This window comes from Protopterus annectens, chromosome 8.part0, assembly GCF_019279795.1.
Source record: "Protopterus annectens isolate FY-2018-M chromosome 8.part0, PAN1.0, whole genome shotgun sequence".
NCBI lineage: Eukaryota > Metazoa > Chordata > Ceratodontiformes > Protopteridae > Protopterus > Protopterus annectens.
The window spans coordinates 23,479,529-23,501,345 of record NC_056741.1 but is presented as its reverse complement, the minus strand read 5'-3'; the positions used below and the strand labels follow the sequence as shown (position 1 = coordinate 23,501,345).

At 44.1% G+C, this 21,817-nt stretch overlaps 1 protein-coding gene across 1 annotated transcript in view; it reads left to right on the top strand.

The window, feature by feature from the left end:
- The window catches only part of NCAPD2 (non-SMC condensin I complex subunit D2), a 1,714,408-nt gene that overhangs the window by 441,161 nt on the left and 1,251,430 nt on the right, over positions 1-21,817 (top strand). The window contains exon 10 of the mRNA XM_044079588.1: positions 7,439-7,636. Coding sequence (XP_043935523.1) covers positions 7,439-7,636 — 198 coding nt within the window. The remainder of the gene's footprint in view (positions 1-7,438; positions 7,637-21,817) is intronic.

Genomic DNA, 21,817 nt, shown 5'->3' with positions numbered 1-21,817 from the left:
TAATGTTCCCAGTCTATATTCGGTAGTTGAAGTCACCCAATATGATGGTGTTTGGAGATACATTTATACCTCCAGTGTCTTCAGGAAGGCTGTGTGGGGTTCCTGAGTTTGAGAGGGTGGCCTGTAGCATGCTACAATTTGTAGAGCAGTTTGCCTATGGTTAGTTGCACCTGGATGGTTTCGCTTCGGCGTTGCCACCAACCTGGAGGTGTGGGTATCCTTTATGAATATGGATACACCCTCCTTTTGTGGTGTGGTCCGGTTTTGGGGCCGGAACGCATGATATGAGGTAAAACCTAATAGTGCCGGGTGCTCTCAGAGCCTGAGAGAGCTCAGCCTCCAGTTTGGCTAAATAGCTGCATCTCTCTCACAAGTATTTGTGTTATGTGGGAGGAGGAGAGGGTTGTCTGTGTACATGAGGCAGTTATAACATTGCCTCAAGATTCCCAGATTCACCAGCTGGACCGGAGAGAAGATTGACAACTGACCTTTGGACATGCTAGAATAATATTGGGAATTCCTTAATTGAAAACAAGGGCCAGTGGGGAGTGAGGGTGTAGTGCTTTTAATTTTTAGTGCTGACTTATATAATTGCTTTAGTGAGCAAGTGACAGGTAACTTGAGTGCAATGTGTTACAAGTAACTAAATGCAAAAACGACACAGTAACTTTCTTTCAAGGGAAACAAGGAAATAAGTACAGTAAGCAATGCAGATATCACTAGTGATCCACAGAAGCGCTGAGAAGTTAAGTGACAGGTGGAATTATCTTCCAGGGAAATAACAAGCAAACAAACAACAAGCATATAAACAAAGCTAGATTCAGCAGGCCTGGATCTAGTCTATGCTAGAGCAAACAAGGTGAACCAATTTCAGTAAGATACAGTTCAAATATTCAGGCACTATAAACCTTTAACCAGAAATTCCCAGCTCAGAAGGGCAGAGTCCAGCCTCTTCTCCCACAAGAGTGCAGACCACGAACCTTCTTAATGTAAATTAACTGGCCTGAAGCCCAAGTGCCTAAACCAGAACTAATACACTTGGACACTGGTCTCTCAATCAGCAGTTCCCAACTTAGAAGGATGAAAGCTACCTGTCCTGCCACCACAGTGCTTGCCACAAACCTTCCTAATGTAAAACAACTGGTCTGAAGCCCAAGTGCTTAATCCAAAAGACTTGAATGATAGCTACACTTTAATCAAGTTACAACCAAGCAGTAATAAATACCATTGAATACTTTAGAGAATGTCTGGATTAGTGCTCAAGTTACACAAACAAAGCTAGATCCAGCAGGCCCGAATCCAGTCTATGCCACAGCAAACAAGGCGCACCAACTTCAGTAAGAAACAGTTCAGATATGCATGCACTATAAGCCTTTAACCAGAAATTCCCAGCTCAGAAGGGCAGAGTCCAGCCTCTCCTCCCACAAGAGTGCAGAGCACGAACCCTCTTAATGTAAAATAACTGGCTTGAAGGCCCAAGTGCTTAAACCAGAATTAATACACTTTTAGAATAACAGACACTGAGCCCTCAATCAGCAGTTCTCAACCTAGAATGATGTAAGCTACCTGTTCTGCCACAACAGTGCAGACCACAAACCCTCTCAGTGCAAAACAACTAACTGGTCCGAAGCCCAAGTGTTTAAACCAAAAGGCTTAGAATGAGTTACACCAAGCAGTAATAAATACAATTGAGTATTTTAAGATGATGCAAAAGTAAAAAGAAGTAGGTAAAAACACAAGTACAGTAAAAGCAGATGAAATTTTTTTTTTTTTTTTCTGAACAAGTGCTGAGATCAAAGAAACAGATTTGAGTGCTGAAACTAGAAAACTGGCTAGTTATAAGAAAAAAAACAAGCTAGAAGGCTTCCCTCAAACACAGAAGGGCTTGGGGGCTCAGAAGCCTACAAATAGTATGTACCACTTAACAAGAAAGGCAGGAAATAAGCTTAATTTTTTTTTTCTATTTCCCAGATGCTCTCTCTGTACACAGTAGGAGTGCCTGAAATCAGAATATGATCTCACTGCACTCAGTTGAATGAGCAAATGAGATGGGCCCAGAGGCAGGCTGAAGGGCGGGCAGTTTCAATGCAACTAAGATTAACACCAAAACAAAAACAAGGCGGGTGGGTGGGAATAAATTCTCTTATACGTCCAGTTGAATATAACCAAGTTCTTAGCTGGCCAAGCTGAAGTTTTAAAGCAGGAATTATTTCACATGCACCAGTTTAAATATGCAAGGACAGGAAATCAAAGAATGTGGCTACCCCCACACCTGTAATTACAAATTCAGCCAACACTAGCTTCAGTTCAAGTTACTGAAGAGCAGAATAACTTCAGTTAAAAATTCCTTCAACACTCAAATTAAATACTGTATTTTTTTAAAACTCTTATACGTCCAGTTGAATATAACCAAGTTCTTAGCTGGCCAAGCTGAAGTTTTAAAGCAGGAATTCTTTCACATGCACCAGTTTAAATATGCAAGGACAGGAAATCAAAGAATGTGGCTACCCCCACACCTGTAATTACTAGCAAATAACAAAATTCAGCCAACACTAGCTTCAGTTCAAGTTACTGAAGAGCAGAATAACTTCAGTTAAAAATTCCTTCAACACTCAAATTAAATACTGTATTTTTTTAAAAAAAAAAGAGCAGATAAAGGTACTTAAATTCTCTTATACGTCCAGTTGAATATAACCAAGTTCTTAGCTGGCCAAGCTGAAGTGTTAAAGCAGGAATTATTTCACATGCACCAGTTTAAATATGCAAGGACAGGAAATCAGGGTCACTCCAAGGCAAGTACAAATATGACGCACGCTGGTGTGAATGACCTGAGTCGTACCTCCCTGGACTAAATGAAGAGACATAGAGGAGCTCTCTGAGCATGTAGCCCAGGCCGGTATGACCCTGACCTTGAGTAGCATCTTACCCTCACCAAGAATTATGCCACAATATGAAGACAAGATGATCAATTTCAACAATTGGCTTAAGTACTGGTGTCATTCAAAGGGGATCCGATGCCTGTCAGCCTGGGATGATATGCTCGACAAGCCACGATGCTTCGCTAGGGACGTCTTGCACCTGTCACCCCTGGGCTTTCGGATATTGGCAAAGGCTCTTGCTACCCCCATAGTGCCTTTTTTACGCAAGGCTCAAAAGACAAACCCACCTCCATAGGTATCACAAGGGATAAGAAACTAAGAGTAATGCTACTCAACGCCAGAAGTCTAAATCTCAAGATGCACGCACTTGAAACTCTCTTTAGCATGGAGAACATCGATATCTGTGTAGTAACAGAAACCTGGTTCAGGGCTCCCGAGAGCACCCCAGCACTACCAAGGTTATACCTCGTAACATGCTTTTCGGCCCCAAAACTTGGACCGAACCACAAAAGGAAGGGGGAGTACCGATATTCATCAAAGATATCCACACCTCCAGGTTGGTGGCAAAGCACGAAGCATCCGAGACTATCCATGTGCAACTAAGTGGGTAAAACTGCCTTCCAGTTTATAGCCTGCTACAGACCACCCTCCCAAACCCAGGAACCCCACTCTGCCTTCCTGAGAACACTGGAAAATATGAAGGTCTCTCCAAAGACCATTATATTGGGCGACTTCAACTACCCAAACATAGACTGGGAGCATTACTCTAGCTCCAACACCCTAGCCCAAAGGTTCCTAGAATTCATAAACTCAAATGCTATGGAACAACTTGTTACCACTCCCACAAGAGGGGAAAACATACTGGACCTGATCCTCACCAACATGGGGAACTCTATGCTCCAGACCAGAAGTGTATCCCTCACTGGTAAGATCAGACCATAAACTGATCTCACTGGATATTCACATCCCGACCCCACCCCCTGCCCAGAAAACCACAGTGAAAAACTTCTAAAGCAAATTTCACACTCCTCAAAACCGAGGTGGAATCCTTCAAAGCCCCCGGGCCTGTGGAAAATACGGCCCAGACCGCAGAATCCTTTATAAATGCATTCTGTGAACACCTTCAAGAATGCATGGATCATGCAATCCCAAATAAAACCAAGACCCAATCCTCCAAAGGCAGACGTCCTGTCTGGTGGACCCCAGCCATAAACAAACTATACAACAGAAAGAGGAAGCTACTACATGATAGAGCAAAATCCCAAAAAGGGAAGGCATCTCTGATCAGTATTAGCAAAAAACTAAGGACACTCATAAAGTCGTCTAAGGCCAGCTTCGAGAGAGAAATTGCACAGGACACTAAAGATAATCACAAGGCTTTCTTTAGTTATGTTAGGAACCTGGGTGGGAATTCCCAGATATGCTCAGAATTAGTCCAAAATGACAAAATAGACTGAACCCACAGACATTGCAAACATCCTAGCTGACAAGTTCAGCGCAACCCCCCCCCCCCCCCCCCACCAAAAGTGCAAATATCTATCCCAGCGGAGTGCTGCCCTGTTGACATCTCAGATGCTCAGGTAAGAGCCGCCCTCTCCAAAGCAAACAACACAGCATCAATGGGACCAGACGGTGTCCCGGGCTGCGTCCTACATGAACTCCAAGAAGAGCTAAACCCAAACATAAAACTACTGTTCAATCTCAGCCTTACTACAGGATATGTACCCAAAGAGTGGCGTACAGCAACAGTGGTCCCTCTCCACAAAGGTGGTGCCTCAACGGACTCTGGAAACTATCGCCCCATAAGCCTGACTAGCTTGGTCTGCAAAGCTATGGAAAGGATCATCATGGATCTCATAAATAAAGATATTGGGGACCTACAGACACTGGATCCTACCCAGTTCGGCTTTAAGGGCAGATCCTGCCTCTTAAACCTGGTAGACTTCTTTGAAACTGTCACCAAGGCCATTGACAAAGGGAAGGTGGTCCACACAGCCTACCTGGACTTCGCAAAAGCCTTCGATACAATACCCCACTCGGTCATTATAGATAAGCTCACCAGCTTAAATATAAACCCCTATGTCACTAGATGGTTTGCAAACTGGCTCAAGGACAGAACCCACATGGTTAGAATTGCTGGAGCCATGTCAGACTCCAAACCAGTTACAAGTGGCGTCCCACAAGGCTCAGTCCTGGGACCTCTCTTGTTTGGTATACATTTCTCTGAGGTACAGGCCAACACAGAAGGACTGTGGCTGACCAAGTTTGCAGATGACTGCAAACTGGGCGCCATAATCGACTCTCCAGCCGACACAAGCATCCTCCAAAAGGGCCTCATAGAAACAGACAACTGGTGCCAGAGCCATGGCCTCAAGCTAAACGCCAAAAAGTGTATAGTCATCCCCTTTGGCAAAAACAGTGTCCACAAATTACCACATAGGTGGTAATCCATTAAGTACAGAAGAAGTAATTAGGGACCTGGGGACCCAAGTTGATAGCAATCTCTCATTTGACAACCACGTGGCCAAAATGGTTAGAAAAACATTTTATATAGCCCACCTAATCATGAAGGGATTCACATCTAGATTAGGGGAGGTCATTGTGCCTCTTTACTCATCCCTCATCAGGCCCATAATCAAGTACAATGCCCCTTTTGGGGATGTACCTTACCAAACACCTGCAGTAACTGGAAACATCCCAAAAGTACCTCACCAAGAGGATCAAAGTGCTCAAACAGATGCCATATGCTGCCCGGTTAAAGAAATTCCAGCTCTACTCAGTGGCATACCGCCTGCTCAGAGGCGACCTGTGTCTGATGTAAAAAGCCATGTCCAACCCGGAATTAAGGGACATGCTGCACCTCAAAAAATCCAAATCCCATCGAGCTACACACTCTAGAGACTTGAACCTCAGCACTGAAATAAATAGGACATGCTGGAGCGACAGATTCATAACCCAGAGGCTCCCTTCACTCTGGAATAAAATCCCAGTCCAGGTTAGGCAAAGTCCCTCATTGACTCCAAGAGGAATCTTGATGAGTGGATGGGAGGGATCGTAGGTTTACCCCGGGTATCACTTCTGTGTCACTGTTAGACAGAGGTACAGTATACTAACCTCGAAAAAGGGCATAGCAAAATTAATTTAAAATGGGTGGCGAAAGCCAAACATACTCTGGCTAGGCTTATAAATGCCCTAGGGCAGATAGCCTAGTATGAAAAAAGATAACCAAGATAACAAAGATAACATTATATATTTTATAGATGTGTGTATATATTTTATATATATTTCTGTGTTAAAAAAAAAAAAAAATATATATATATATATATATATATATATATATATATATATATATATATATATATTTATATATATAAATATATATATATGTGTATAGATGACAGAGAGATGTACTATACATTGATTTGGAGATTGCAGCTCCTCAGTGTTTTACTCTGAGGTAGGTTTAATTGGTGGTAGACCTAAGTAACAGAAAGGGGGTGAGGTGTAGGTGGAAGGGAAAAACACTTTCTAGAGGCAACACAAGTTTGGGAATTTGCTGTTATCTTTCAATCAGTTTTGATTTCTGAGTAATTGGTGGATGAGTCTTCACTTGGGGAGGGAGGTCCCTTTGAATGGTATGTGTGTTGTATTTGATGCACAACTGTAAGTTGAATTTGTTGACATTGTGTTGCTGAGGCACTAAAATTGTATGCCTTTACTGGCTGCAGGTGGCAGAAATTTAAAAATAAGCCAGTTATTATTTTCTGCCTTGTGGAATGGTATGGAAACACAGCTATACTATGTGAAAACTGTAAGTTTTTGATTGTACTGCTTAAGGTTCCATTGTGTAGTGACAGTATAAGTAGAACAAAGTTTCTGAAAGTTGCTGGTGTACAGTTGGACTCCATGCAGCTGGTAATACAGTCCCAGTGAATGGTACAACAAACAGCTCTTGTGAATCTGTGCTTTTATGGGTGTATGTAGGAAGTCAGCTGACCAGATACGGCTGCAGTGCACTGTCATAAGGGGACATTCTGGTGTGTTAAAGCAGCTGCATAAGTACCTTTTTGTCTTTGTGCCGCTTTTCTGCTGTCTGCCTTTAATGCCGCTTTTATCTTTTCTGTAAAGGGATGTCCAGATGGAGCATTTATCACATTATGACTGCTGTTCCTTTGTGTTACTGTATACCAGAGGAGTGGTTCCTCAGGTGTTAATGGGTGATATTTGTTATCTCTGGCTGATGTGCAAACTTGCACTGAAGTGTTGTTGCTACAAACTGATGAAGCTATCACCAGCAAGAGGAGCATGTGACGAGTTATTGAAGATGGTGTTATATCCTTATGGTTACAGAAAAAAATTATCCAAGTGTAATTTCTGAGCTCAACTGTACAGAAGATATTTTTGACAGAGGAAATTGTACTGTGGTGTTTGAGCCATTTTATGGATGGTGGGTGGAGTCTGTTTTGAACTAGTGTGCACACTATAGTAATGAGGCTGCTCTGCTGTATTATGGTTTGTACCATGTACATTTGTTAATTTTTTTCTGTCTTCCTCCGTAGAGCTACACTATGCGCAATACCATACTTTCAATGATGGGAGAAATGGTGGTTCAAGTCCTGAAAGGGGATGACTTGGAGGAATCTGTCAAGGATACCCGCGATGAATTCTTGGAGACACTTAAGCTACACTTGCATGATGTGCATTCCTTTGTCCGCAGCAAAGTGCTTCAGATTTTCACCCGAATTGTTCAGGAGAGGGTAAGGACTGACAGAACTTTATTCACTAGTGATTGCAGTTAAGTATAAGACATGCCATTGTTGTTTTTATTTTGGGTATGTCTCAGGTTTCTGAAGAATGAAGTGTGTGGCAGAGCTGCTACTTCTGAATCAGTGCACATGCATTGAACCCTCAAGGTGTGCTTGGAGGAATGACTGCATGATTGGAGGGATAATGTCTAAGCATCCTGTATTTTATTGTGGAGAGGAATGTAAATGTGTGAAAACCTTTACTGAAAAAGTTTGAATTGAGATGGGCTATCGAGAGTGCACAAGTTTCGTTTTGTTCTTGATTGTTGTGCCTATTAAGTAAACAATGTTTTGGAAATGCATGTTTGTGGAACAGTGGAATTCTTGCATTTGTCTTGAAACATAAAGTTCTAAGTAACCACCTTTGTGGTGATTTATCTTTTGAATACAATCTTAGTGGTGAGGGGTGAGTAAGAGACCTGATGTCTTCTGTGAGCTTCACCACATGGGCTATTAGATATGATCGGATCTATGGCCAGCAGTTTAGACTTGGGCTCTAAGGTTCAAGCTCCTCCCCTTTCCCACACTGCACCATCAGCCACTGTGCCTTCTGATTCCATTTGCCAAGCTATATGACAGACATGTTGTCCAAGGGCTCTGCTTCTGACAAATGTTTTTCACTTGCCTTTCCCCTTCCTTTCTTGACCACCTTTGGGTCCTTTTGTGCTGTTAGCCTGGTGTAGTATGGTACGATTTCTACTACCTGCTTTTCACTTTTACCCTTCTCAATCCTTACCCCCTGTTATTTTGTTACCTTTTATTTCTCTCTCCACATGTTATCTTGCAGCATAATAAACACCTGATCCTTAAACTCATCTCCTCTTCCTCATATGTACTTCCTCTTACTAACCACTTCTTTACTGCTCTTCTTCCCTAATTAGAGTTCTTAGTTTAATTGTTTTAAGTTCCATTCCTAACAGATTTGACTTTATACTTCTTATGAAACTTATAGGTTCATAGGTAGGTACTAGGCTATCTGCCCAAAGACATTTATAAACTTAGCCAGAATGTGTTGGCTTTTGCCGCCCCTTTAGATTAGTTCCCTGTGCCTCTGTCCAGCAGAGCCACTGAAGTGATCCCAGAGGTAAACTTGGTTTCCCATCCACTCGTCAAGATTTCTTTTGAAGAGTGTTAGCGAGGAGCTCTGCCTAATGTAGATTGGGATCTTGTTCCAAAACATGGGGAAGTCTCTGGGACAGGAGTCTATCCCTGCAGGACGTCCTATTTATTGTTGTGGTGAGGTTTAGATCCGTAGAGCGTGTGGCTCGCGGGGAGAAGGTTTTCTTTAGGTGGAGCATGTCCATCAATTCTGGGTTGGACATGGTCTTGTATGTTAGGCAGAGATCACCTCTGAGTAGGCAGTATGCAACAGAGTACAGCTGTAATTTCTTCAGTCGAGCTGCATAGGACATCTGTTTGAGCCCATTGATCCTTTTGGTGAGGTACTTCTGTGGTCTTTCCAGCTGTTGCAGGTGTCTTGTAAGGTACATCCCAATTGGGGCGCTGTACTCTGATGGGTCTGATGTGAAGTTTAATCTCTCTGTTCATTCTTACAAACGGGTTCGGAGCTGATCCCCTCTGCTCTGAGTCGGCTGCTTTCACAAGCTAGAGGTTTTCGAGTAGCTTGAGGCTAAGTCCCTATCCCATGATGCTCTCTGCCTCACCTCAGATCTAGTTTGCCGCTACAACAGATCGGAGTTAGAGAGTGGAGCTCTGGCCAGTATTTCAAAATTTATTTTATATATATCTTTAGGATATTTTTCAGAAAGTGTGTTTTTTATCTTAGTTTATCATAGACTAGTATTTAGTCACTTTCTTTAGTTATTTCTGACGAAAAAGCTTTGTTTATAGAGTGGCTGCTCTTAGGCCTTTTATTGGCTGCGTTTTAGTTGGTCCCTAACTTGTTTTAGAGTGTTCTTAACTCTTATAACTGTAATCTTTTTAGTGTGAGAATATCGTTCTTTGTAGCGCAATCATTACTGTTTACCCTAGCTAGTGTGTTTGTCTAGACAGTTGTAGTTTTAAGTATTCTACTGCATCTTAGTGTGGTGTTTGCCTAGTCAGGGTGTTGGTTTGTCTAGGCAGTTATATCTATTTTTAGATTCATGGTTATTTTCCTTACACTATGGCTGATCAAAGGGAAAAGGAGAGACAAAAGTCAGAGTTCAAGAAATGCCCTAAGTGCGGACAAAAAATGTCCATTACTGGTTTACATGCAAGTTGTGTATACTGTTTGGGGGCAGTCCATCTACAGGAGGACTGTTCTATTTGTCATTCGTTCAGCAGCAGGGTCTTGTTAGAACGCAAAAGAACGCTAGTGGATGGAGGTTTGTTGAAACCTGAATTTCAGGAATCGCATGATAAGGCTGACCAGACTTCCAAATCTGCTCTGAAACTGTCTGAGAAGATGCGGTCGCTGGTTCCACTGTCTTTAGTACCGAGCAAGTGTTTCGGAGCTTGTCCCCGGTATTGGAGCCGGTCTCAGATGTTTTGAAGTCCCCAATCTTACAATCGGTGGCTTCGTCGAACCCTTTGACTCATTCGAGAAGCCTCTCCGATGTGGACCGATTGGTGCAGAGGCTCCTCCAGAACCCGGCGTTAGCCAAATTGCTGTCTGCTCTGACCCAACCGGTTTCGGAGCCGAAGACATCCTTGCCTACTGTGTCTGCTCCTCCTCCGAGCCGAGCAGGGCCTTCGGGGAGAGAGAGGGGGTAGAACTGATTGTGGAACCCTCTGAGCCGAGGCCTGTTCCAGTGTCATCGGCTCTGTCGACTCAGACAACTTCGATGCCTTTTGAGGAGTCTGGAAGCCGACACTCTCCTTTCGGCTCCCGGGGTGGGGGTGGAAGAGTCGAACCGATGTGTCTATTCCGACCCTTCCTCTCTGAACTTTGGCACGAATGAGCTTGGCTCCTTCCTCTGGTTTGGAGCCCACTGTCTCGGTGCCGGTGAGGTTGCCATCTTCTTCGGAACTGGCTGCCTCTTTGTATTGGAGCAGTGGGACCTTTGATGTCATGAGGAGAGTTATGTCTTCAAAGACACAGACTTCATCAGGGCCTACTTCCTCATTTCCGAAAGGGCCGCATTCTGCATCACAGGTCCCCTTAAAGCATCGAGACCCAGAGCCTCAGGTAGCCCTATTGGGTGACCATGTTCTACTGAGACCTCACCAGAAGCTCCCGCTGATGATATTGTCAGGAAGAAGCTTTGCAGGAGGAGGCATTTAGACTCCCCGCAGGAGTCTGTTGCATCAGACACCGACTTGGAGGAGTCAGAAGGGTCCCCACTCGGTGGATATCTCCTTTGCCGATATCCTAGAGATCCTAAGACAGAGGGGTGGCTGGCAGTCCGTTAACCCTACTGATGATGAGTTGGTGCTTCTGAAGGCTTTTGGGTCTCAACCCTCCACCTCCTGGTTGACTCCACCCTTCGATGAATTAATGGATTTGGTTGCTCGAAGGGAGTGGGAGTCTCCTGGTACTGTGGAACCTGTCCCTCGGAGGCCCAACAAGTTTATTACATCGCCATAGGGCAGGTTTCTTACTAAAGGAGTGCCGGTTGATGCCGAGGTGGCGGCCACCATGAAAGATGTCTGAAACCTGTTCTTCTGTCCATCCTCCTAATAGAGATTCCAGGATTATGGACAAGTATGGGAAACACATTTTTAGTTCAGCGACTTTTGCTATGCGATCGCTCAACTATTTGACACACTTTACCAGACTTCAGAGAGATCTCCTTAAAGAGCTTGGAGATACTCTACAGAGTACTGCAGCTGAGGGCTTTTCTGATAAGGTGACATCCCAGTTCAATACCCTTAACTCCACAGTTAACTCATCCATGCGTCTCATCTCATATGCAGCGGATTGTACAAGCTGGGCAGTGGGCTCAGGCATAGTTCTTTGGAGACGTTCCTGGATGCCTTTATGCTCCTTTGCTGAAGCCTTCAAGTCTTCCTTTAATACCCCATTTGATGGCTCGTCCCTTTTCAGGCCTAAAGTTAAGGAGACCCTCACTAGGTGTGAACAGGATGGAAAGACTTTCTGCCATAGGAATTTGTTTTTCCACCTCTACTAGACCTTACCCCAAGGGCAAAAGGGAGGAAAAAATGCAGTTTCGTAAGTCTCAAGGAGCCTTTCAGAACACGTGCAGTGAACCCTCCCCTCCAGGGGCAGAGAATGGGGCAATAATGGAAGATGCCGCCCAGATGGCAGAGGAGGTCCGCAAAACCAGGACAACAGAGAACAGTTCTTTTGCAAGCCCTATCAGTGCTCCTGAATGGAGGCCCGAATGTCCTACTCTAGAGGTAGTCAGGGGTCGCTCTCTTTGTATCCAGACGCCTGGCTAAAAATGACAAGACTCTTGGGTACAAAGCATTATCTCCAAAGGGATATGTCATTCCTTTCACAGAACCATCATCAGTACGAAAAAAAATCTCAGATGTTCCACCCAGTCTCAGGGATCAAGAAACCATAGAGGATTTAAAGGTTGCTAGAAAGAGTCATCCAGCCAGTCCCAGCAGACCAGATAGGATCCGGAGCCTACGCATAATTCTTTTTAGTTCCAGAAAAAACAGGGGACTGGAGTCCCCTCTTGGACCTCAGCAAACTCAACACTTTTGTAAAGAAAGAGAATTTCCGGGTGGTCACGTTTCAATCGATTCTTCTGTTTCTGGGAATGGGCGATTGGATGTGCTCTATAGATCTCAAGGATGCATACTATCCTATCAAAATGGCCAGACCATCCAGAGATCACCTTTGTTTCCGGCTGGGAGCCAGTCATTATCCGTTCTGAGCACTGCCCTTTGGTCTCACAACAGCCCCCAGGGTGTTCAGCAAATGCATGGCAGTAGTTACTGAGGCATCTAGGATTCTGAGTGTTTCCGTACCTGGACGACTGGCTCCTCACTGCCACCACCAGGCATCAACTAGTTCAATCCAGGGACCTCACTCTAAATCTGTGTTCCCAGTTAGGAATTACTATAAATTTCGACAAGTCTGCGTTGTCACAATCGCAGAGTATTTCCTTCATCGGAGCAGATTTAGACCACCACCGCCACGGTAAAACTCCCACTGGAAAGAATAGTCGCACTTTGGCAACAGGCATTGGACATTCTGAGACGCAAAGTATCAGTCTCTCAAGTTTTAAAATTGCTAGGTACTATGGCAGCAACTCATAGTTCCTCTTGGATGCATGCACATGAGAATGCTTCAATGGTTACTCTTCACCCGGTGGTCTTAACTTCCAATGTCATTTTAGATGATCATTACAGATTCATGCAAAAAGGATCTTCAGTGGTGGTTGACCAGCCACCATGTAACAGTAGGTTGCCCAGTTGTTCTTCCCCCATCAGCCACAGTGACTACGGACGATTCTCTGATAAGGTGGGGGGAGGCCTTTTCAGGGAAGAACAGCCCAAGGCACATGGCCAGAGACTGTCACAATTTCACATCAATGTCCTGGAGATGAGAGCAGTACGTCTGGCGTTGCAGTACTTACAAGACTCTCTTCCTCTGGGAACGATTGCGATTCAGACCGACAACATGTCAGTCTGGTATATCAACAATCCAAGGGGGAACCAAGTCTTACCCCCTGTGTCGAGAAGCCTGAAGAGTCTGGCAGTGGGCTGTGCCCACCGGGCACTTTCTGATAGAGACGCACATCCCAGGGAAATCCAACGTGATCGTGGACAAACTAAGCAGCCATTCTGATGTCGCACGAGTGGTCCCTCAAAGACTACATAGCGGAGATGTTTTTCCCGCAGATGGTGCCAGCCTTGCTACGACCTGTTGCACCCCCCATGAATGCCAAATATAGAAGCTACTTTGCCCTGAATCCCCCACCAGGTGAAAACCCAAGGGATTCTCTCGTACATGTTTGGTCCTGGGACTCCTATATGCATTTCCACCCATTCCCCTGATTCCAAAATTTCTGCAGAAAGCAAAAGCCTTGTGGAGGACTAATTTTGATAGCTTCTTATTGGCCTTGACAGATTTGGTTCCCTTTCCTTCGACTCTTCTCAACTAGAGGAACCTTGGATTCTGGACCCAGTTCCAGATCTGCTGACACATTTGTCAGGGGCTCTTCATCTTTCACTTCACTCCCTCAAATTGACAGCTTGGCTGCTCCGATTTCTAACATAGCCAGGTCCCACAATCATTCCTTGGAGGTGCAGCATAACCTTGTATCCTCATATAAAGCTTCAACCAGAAAGTTGTACGTCAGCAAGTGGAAGCGGTTTGCTCTTTGGTCTTCTCAAAATGATATTGACCCGTACGTCACCTCAATGGCTAGCGTATTAAGAGTTTTTGACTGAGCTTTTTAATGAAGGTGCTGCGGCAGCTACCATATGTGTTCAATTGGCTGCAATTTCAAATTTCCACCTGTGATCAGAACGTTCTAATCTTATGTCTCTCAGGTTATGTAGAGCCTTCTTAAAATGAACCATACATCTCAGACCACCAGTTAGACAACCTTTCACTCCCTGGAACCTGAATTTTGTTCTAGCTAGGATTATTCTTCCTCCATCTGAGCCTGCATCTTCCTGCCAACTGAAATTCCTGTCTTGGAAAACCATTTTCTTGGTGGCCATTACATCAGCACGTAGGGTGTCCGAACTTCAGGCCTTGTACATTAAACCCCCATACTTTATTTTTCACCATGACCGAGTGTCGCTCCGGACTATATCCCTTCCTTCCAAAGGTATGTTCGGAAGCTAATCTAAATCAAACTATTGAACTCCCCACTTTCTTCAGTAACCATTCCAACAAGTTGGAGTATATGTTGCATAAACTTGATGTTCGCAGGCAACTCAGATTTTATTTGGGTAGAACCAAAGAATTTTGAAAATCAGAACAACTTTTTTTCCTATTCTGAAACCAAGAAAGGGCTACCAGTGTCAAAAGTTACTCTTTCCAAATGGTTGGTTGATTGTATAAAATTCACATATTATTCTTCCGTGAATCAACCATTAGAACATAACGTGAAGGCGCATTCCACAAGGGCTGTTTCTACTTCAGCTTATATGGCTAGACTGCCATTAGATGCAATATGTGCAGCTGCCACTTGGTCAAAGCCACATACCTTCATTACGCATTACAAAGTAGATAAGGCCTCCAGGGACAAGGCTTCCTTTGGTTCTAATGTCCTCAAGGAATATACTCCCGTGAGCCACCCAGGATGAGTGGTGCTTGGAACGCTACCCATTAATAAGAATGAACGATGAGATTGAACAACTTCACATAAAGAAGTTATGTACTTACCATAACATTCCATGCGAGTTGTTCATCTCTCCTTCATTCTTGCATTCCCTCCCGCCTACCCCCTCCAGGCTTCTAGAAGAACGAGTAAGAGATTTGGGGTCTGGTGGGTCTTTGTGTAGGATTTCTTACTCCGGCTGGAGTAATGTTTGTTTTTCTTATATTGTATATGTTGGGATCAGCAAGCTAGATCTGAGGGTGAGGCAGAGAGCATTATGGGATAAGGACTTGGCCTCGAGCTACTCAAAAACCTTGAACTTGTGAAAGCGCCGACTCGGAGCCGAGGGATCGGCTCCAAACCCATTTATAAGAATGAAGTTGAGATGAACAACTCACATGGAACGTTATGGTAAGTACATCACGTTTTTTTTTCTCAATTATACTGTGCATTTCATCATTTAAGTCTATATTAGTGAATTTATATATCTTATTACTATTTAAAACTTGTTTTTTGGAGATTTTCTCCACGTGCCTCTGGGCACAAGCTCAGATGGACTAACCCTGTCAACAAATGTCAAATAAGTTAATAAATATAGGTTTGAAATCTTCTCCTGAGGTGAGTTATACCTGTTTTTTGTAGGTGTTCTGCCCCATAGGGTTTTCTCTGCATGACAGTTACTACTTTGCTGGTTTACTCTTTTGGAATGCAGTATGGTTTTGGCTGGAAAGTCTCCTGGATTTAAGAAATGTGTTGTATGTAGCCATAACATTCTGTTGCAAGACCCACAAAATAAGTGTGCATTTTGTTTGGGCTCTGCCTAGCTCAAGCAAGTTTGAGATTTGTGCCTCATTTGGTTTCTGACACTTTTACATGCACTAAATTTGGTTTTGAAGATCCTGCTCTCAGCCCAAGCAGGAGAATTGGTGCCTTCTACTTCTGGATCTTTTCTTTCTAAGAAATCTATGGATTGTGGTAAGGAGGTCATACTCCATGAAAGAGTCGAGTCTAAGAAAAGCCTAGAGAGAGTAGCCTGAGGTGTAAATCTCTCTTGACTTGGGGAAGCACCTGCCCCAAAGGCTTCTTGGTCCTCTGGTTCAATATCTTCTCTGGTGCCAGGGTCAGATTTGATGTTTGGATGTCCCTGATTTGCTGTATTTTTTCTCTCTGGAGACATCCTTACCTAGGATTCCAGTGTCTCCCTTCCTCCTTGACAGATGAGGGCATAAGTCATTCAGACTGCCGTCTGCAGTTTCTTCCACTTCCACTGTGGTCTAGGAGTTTAACTGAGGCTCAGATGGAGTTAAATAAGAGGAAGAAGCTTTCAAAACTCCTGTATGCTCTACTATAGTCGTAATCAAGTTTCTTCAGAAAGCTTGGTGCCAGGCAAACGTGATTCTCATTGTCCACTTTTGGTCTTGATCGGTTTCGCTCACTATCCTGTCACTCACTCTGTACCTTTCTGAAGGCCCAAATGCATTTGGTGGTTATTCCCACCTCTTTCACAGCAAGGGTGGTGAGACCTGACCTTTCCACTCCTCTGTTTCTTTCTCTGTCTCGGAACTGGCAGTCTCTGATTAGAGTTCTACCCATGTGGTCCCTCTGTTGCAGCTAATGTTTTGAGTGCTGGAGTTATTAGGAGCTGAGGAGTTGGTTTCAAAACTATGGGATTGTCTGCTGAGATTTTCAGTGCCTTCCCTGCCTCTTTATGCCTTGGTTTTCAGCAGCTTGGCACCAGCTCTCTCTCGTCTGACCAGGGTGGTAACTGTGGTAGGAGTGCCTTCAGGGTCCCTTGAATCCAAGGTTATCCTTGCATCTAGCATTGGCATTCAAGGTGCTCAAAAAGATCTCTCGCTCTAAGGGTGACCTGTTCTTCAGATCCAACCTGGACTCCCACTGTTTGTTTACTGGATGTTGGCCCAGGGGCAGAAGCAGACTTTAGAACAAAGGTTTAGTGACAGTTTCACTGATAAAAACCCTTAACATTCTTGAAGAATTGCCCATCTCCATTTTTCTGGAGGCAGTCTAGGGATCTCTTATTTCTCCCACCCACAAGCCTGGAAAGCCATCACAAGAGATTCTTGGGTGTTGAGAGTAAAAACCAAAGGCTGTTCCATTCATGTCCCTTTCCAAGACATCGAAAAAGACACACTTCCTGCCTGATAAAAAAGGCAGCAGTGCAGAAAATAACAAAGCTGCTATGAAAGAGTAATTCAGGATGTTCACCAGACCACACGGGGTACATAATCTACTCTAGGTTCTTTAGTACCAAAAAAGGGACCTCAAGCTGATTTTTGGACCTAAGCAAGCCAATTGTCAAACAGGCATCAGCCCTGGTGGTCACCATTCAGTCAATATCGCCTCTTCTACAACTGTATGTGCTCTGTGGTTATTTAGGATTCCTGCTATCACCTCAAGATAGCCGGCAGTCTAGGAGGTTCCTAATCTTCTGTCTGGGAGTCTGTCGCTACCAGCTCAGAGCACTGCCCTTTGATTTCCCCTGAGCCTAGCACCCCACCTCGTGTTACAAAATGCATGGCAGTGTAGCAACCCAGCTAAGGTTGCAGGGGTTCCAGGTGTTCCCATATTTTGACTAGCTCATCGCAGCCTTGTTAAAGGGCTCACTCATTCACACAAGACATTTTTTTAATCAAATCGTGCTCTTGAGTATTACTGTAAAGTTTGAAAAATCCAAACTGGAACCAGTTTAAATTTTGGACTTTATAGGCTACCATCTAAACACCAGAACAAATAGCTAGGATTCCTCTGTCCAGACTCTCTGCATCTTCTGGCCTCTCAAGTCTTGCTTCAAAACCCACTGGACTGTCCGATTCTTGGACTTGTCAGGTGCATGGCAGGTGCTATCAGTGTAGTACCAGACAGAGTTTTGCATGAGTACTTCAGTGATCGCACACTGTCCAATGGACCACTATGTTCTAGCCAATGCAGCATCTCATCAAGCTTAGTATGATCTGTCGACAGCACATTACACGTTGAATGAATTCTGTGCTGGTTCTTCTGGGACTTCCTTTTGTATATCCCCCCCTTCCCAAAGGTCCACTTGACCATGGATGCCTTTCTTCTTGAGTGGGGGGGGGTTGCATTTTGAAGAGAGCATGGTCCAAGGCAGCTCATCTTGGACCAAGGCCAACCCTTCACATCAGTGTTCTGGAGATGTGGGGAAATCCTCCTAGTTGCCTCCCCTTGGGTGTGATAGCTGTTCAGGCAGACAAGGTGTCTGTGGTCTGATACATTAACAAACAAAATCCATTGGGCGATTGTTTTCTTGAGGCTTTCTTATTGCAACTCGCATCCTAGGCATGTACAAAATATTAGCAAACTGTTTGAGCTGTTATATTCTCATGCCACAAGAATAGTTCCTCAGTCAGTGGCAACCAGTGTTTTCAGCAGTTGGGTCCAGCCTTGCTGTAATCTGTTTGAAACCCCAGCCAACACAAACTGCAACAGCTGTTTTGCCAAGGTCCCTCAGAGTGGCAGTCCCATAGGAACATTTTCCTCCATCCTTGGCTTTCAGGACTCCTGTATGCTCCACTATACTCGTAATCAAGCTTCTTCAGAAAGCTTGGTGCCAGGCAAAAATTATTCTCATTGTTCACTTTTGGTCTTGATCGGTTTAGCTCCCTATCCTGTCACTCACTTGGTGTACCTATCCTGAGTCATGAACCTCTCTTTTGGATCCAGTCTCTCACCCCTCTGGCAAGGCTCACCTGGACATGAAACCCTTAAGCTGACTGGTTTCTCCACTTCAGTAATGGCTTTGAAATTTAGGGTTTGAATTCTCAGTTTCTCAAAAGCCTTCCACTTGGACGAATTGCAGAAGCAAGTGGAGAAGGTCAACTATCTGGTTGAATTCTATAGGTTTGGAGCTTTTCTCTGCACACTGGCTTCCATTTAGGATTTCCAGGCAGGTTTCTGTCATTCGGGTGCTAGTTATTCTACTTTTAAAGTGGCTACCACTTTTAATTCTCATGTAGGAGAATAGCTCACTGTTACTGCTTGCTTAAGGCTTTCAAAAGAATATTTTGAAAGGTATCTTTCTCTTGAGACCTGAGAAGGGCCGTTTTTCCTTAGGATAGTGATGCCTTGTTACTGAGCTTGACTTAATTCTCTGTTTGAATCTTCAGCTTTTGCAGATTTAAAGTTTCTGTAATCGAAGACTTTTTGGCAGCTGTTACTTTAGCTAGGAACATTTCTGAATTACTGGCTTTGTGCAAATCTCTTATTTCCTTTTTCATAAGAACAGGGTTTCTCTTGAGACTAATCCTGCAGTATTTCCAAGGTGGCATCTGAGGTTAATTTAAACCAATCTAAAAACTTACTGGCTTTATTTCCCAAGTTTTGAAATAAAGGAGAATATCTCCTTCCTTGCTTTGGTACTCGCAATAAGCTTTGCTTTTATTAGCACCATACAAAACTTAGTCATCAACTTTGCATTTTCTTTTCTAAGGCAAAGTTGGGTTCCAATGTGTCTAAATTTACCTTGTCTAGGTAGCTAGTGGAATGTATTACCTTTTGTCCATCATGCTAAGGGATTGTCATCATCTAAGCCAAAAGCACATTTCTACCACACCAGTAGCAACTTCTCCAGAGTGCTTTAGTCATGACCTTTAAATATCTGTGCAGCAAACTACATGGTCTGTAGTACGTAAATTTTTCTCATTACAAGATCAACCTACATTCCATGTCTAGAGCTGCTTTTGGTTCTACCTTTCTGTGGAATATTCTTCCAGTAAGCTACCCAGGGATTTTCTAGCTGGAGACACTCCCATGTGTTGAGACAGATGGAAACGACATCTGATGTGAAAGTTATGATCTTCGTGTGTCACTGTTGCAGTCATCCCCTGTGGGTTATCCCTGCTGTGGTAGCTCTCGGCCGGCCCGAATACCAGAGTCCATGTTTTTCTGTGTCAGCTGCTGTCACTTGTTGACTGATGTCAGGTAGTCATAGGTTCATAGGTAGGTACTAGGTTATTAGCCCTAGGGCCTATATAAGCCTAGCCAAAAAAATACCCTGGCTTTCACCACCCAAGAAAATTATTTTCCTGTGCCCCTGTCGATCAGAGACGGAACTGATCCCTGGGGTGAATTTCCTATTTCCCATCCAATCATCAAGATTTTTCTTGAGTGCTAATGAGCTCTGTTTGACATAGATAGGTAGTCTGTTCCAGAGTATGGGAGGTCTCTGGGACAGGAATCTATCCCTCCAGCATGTTCTGTTTATTGTGGTGACAAGGCTTAGGTCTCTCGAACGTGTAGCTCGGAGGGATTGGGATTTCTTTAAGTGGAGCATGTCCAACAGCTCTGGGTTTGACATAGCTTTGTATGTTAGGCAGAGATCGCCTCTGAGTAGGCGATATGCGACAGAGTAAAGCTGGAGTTTTTTGAGATGGGTCTGTGTAGGGCATCTGTTTGAGGCCAGTAATCCTCTTTGTGAGTTATTTCTGTGGCCTTTCCAGTTGTAGATGTCTTGTGAGGTACATACCAAAAGGGGCGTTGTACTCTAATGGGTCTGAGTGATGAGTAGAGGGGAACAATGACCTCTTTTTTTTTTTTTCTGGATGAGAAACCTTTTGTGATGAGGTGAGCCACGTAGGATTTCCTCACTACTGTGGCGATGTGATTATCAAAGGAGAGCCTACTGTCCACCTGTGTCCCAATGTCTCATCACACTTTCGGCGTTAAGTAGACTACCACTTATGTGGTAGTTCATGGGTAACCGAGTTTTTACCAAAGGGGATGACTACACTTTTTGGCATTGAGCTTCAGGCCATGGCTTTGACACCAGGCATCTGTCTCAGTGAGGCTCTTTTGTAGTATGTCCACATTGTTAGGAGTTTCGATTATGGCTCCTAGTTTGCAGTCATCACCTTCTGTGTTAGCCTGTACTTCAGAGAAGTAGATACCAAACAGGAGAAGACCAAGGACTGAACCCTGTGGTACTCCACTTGTCACTGGTCTGAAGTCAGATGTGGAGTCTGCTACTTTCACAGTGTGAGTTCTGTCAGTGAGCCAGTTGGCAATTCATCTTGTGACATAGGGATTTATACCTAGTTTAGTGAGCTTATCTATAATTCCAGAGTTGGGGGATGGTGTCGAAAACCTTGGCGAGAGCTAGATAAGCTGTGTGAACCACCTTTCCCTCATCTATGGCTTTGGTGACTGCTTCAAAGAAGTCAATCAGGTTTAGGGGACATGATCTGCCTTTTACAAACCCGAACTGGGTAGGATCCAGAGTTTGGAGATTACCAATGTCTTTGTTTGAGTTCCATGATGATGCGTTCCATGGCCTTGCAGAACAGGCTCGTCAGGCTAATGGGCCGGTAGTTCCCGGGGTCTGTCGTGGCTCCCCTTTTGTGGAGTGGGATAACCGTCACTGTGCGCCATTCAGTGGGCACAGCCTGAGGTGAGGCTATGATTGAACATGGTACTTGGGTAGGGTGCCAGTTCATTCTGTAGTTCGTGTAGAACGCAGCCTGGGATATTATAAGGTCCCATGGATGCTGTATTCTTGGTTTTGGAGAGTTTTATTTACCTGTGCAGCCATGATTACAAGAACTTTGCATTCTTCCGGTATACCCCTCTAGGGGGTGAGAGGGGGGTAAAGTTAGCACTGAACCTATCTGCCAGGATGCTGGCAATATCTGTTGGTTCTGTAAATTTAGTGCCATTGTGCTGTAACTCAGAGCAGATCTGAGTGTTGCCATTGAGATTCTTGACATAGCTATAGAATGCTTTGTGGTTGTCTTTAGAGTCAGTGGCAATTTTGTTTTCGTAACTAGCTTTGGAGGATTTTGAGGGATCTCAGCTTTTTACTGAGGTTGACCAGGGAGTTCCTCCAATCGTGGGATTTTACTCTTTTTTGCAATAGTTTTTCTTCTGTTGTAGAGTTTGTTTATGGCAGAGGACCACAAGATTGGCT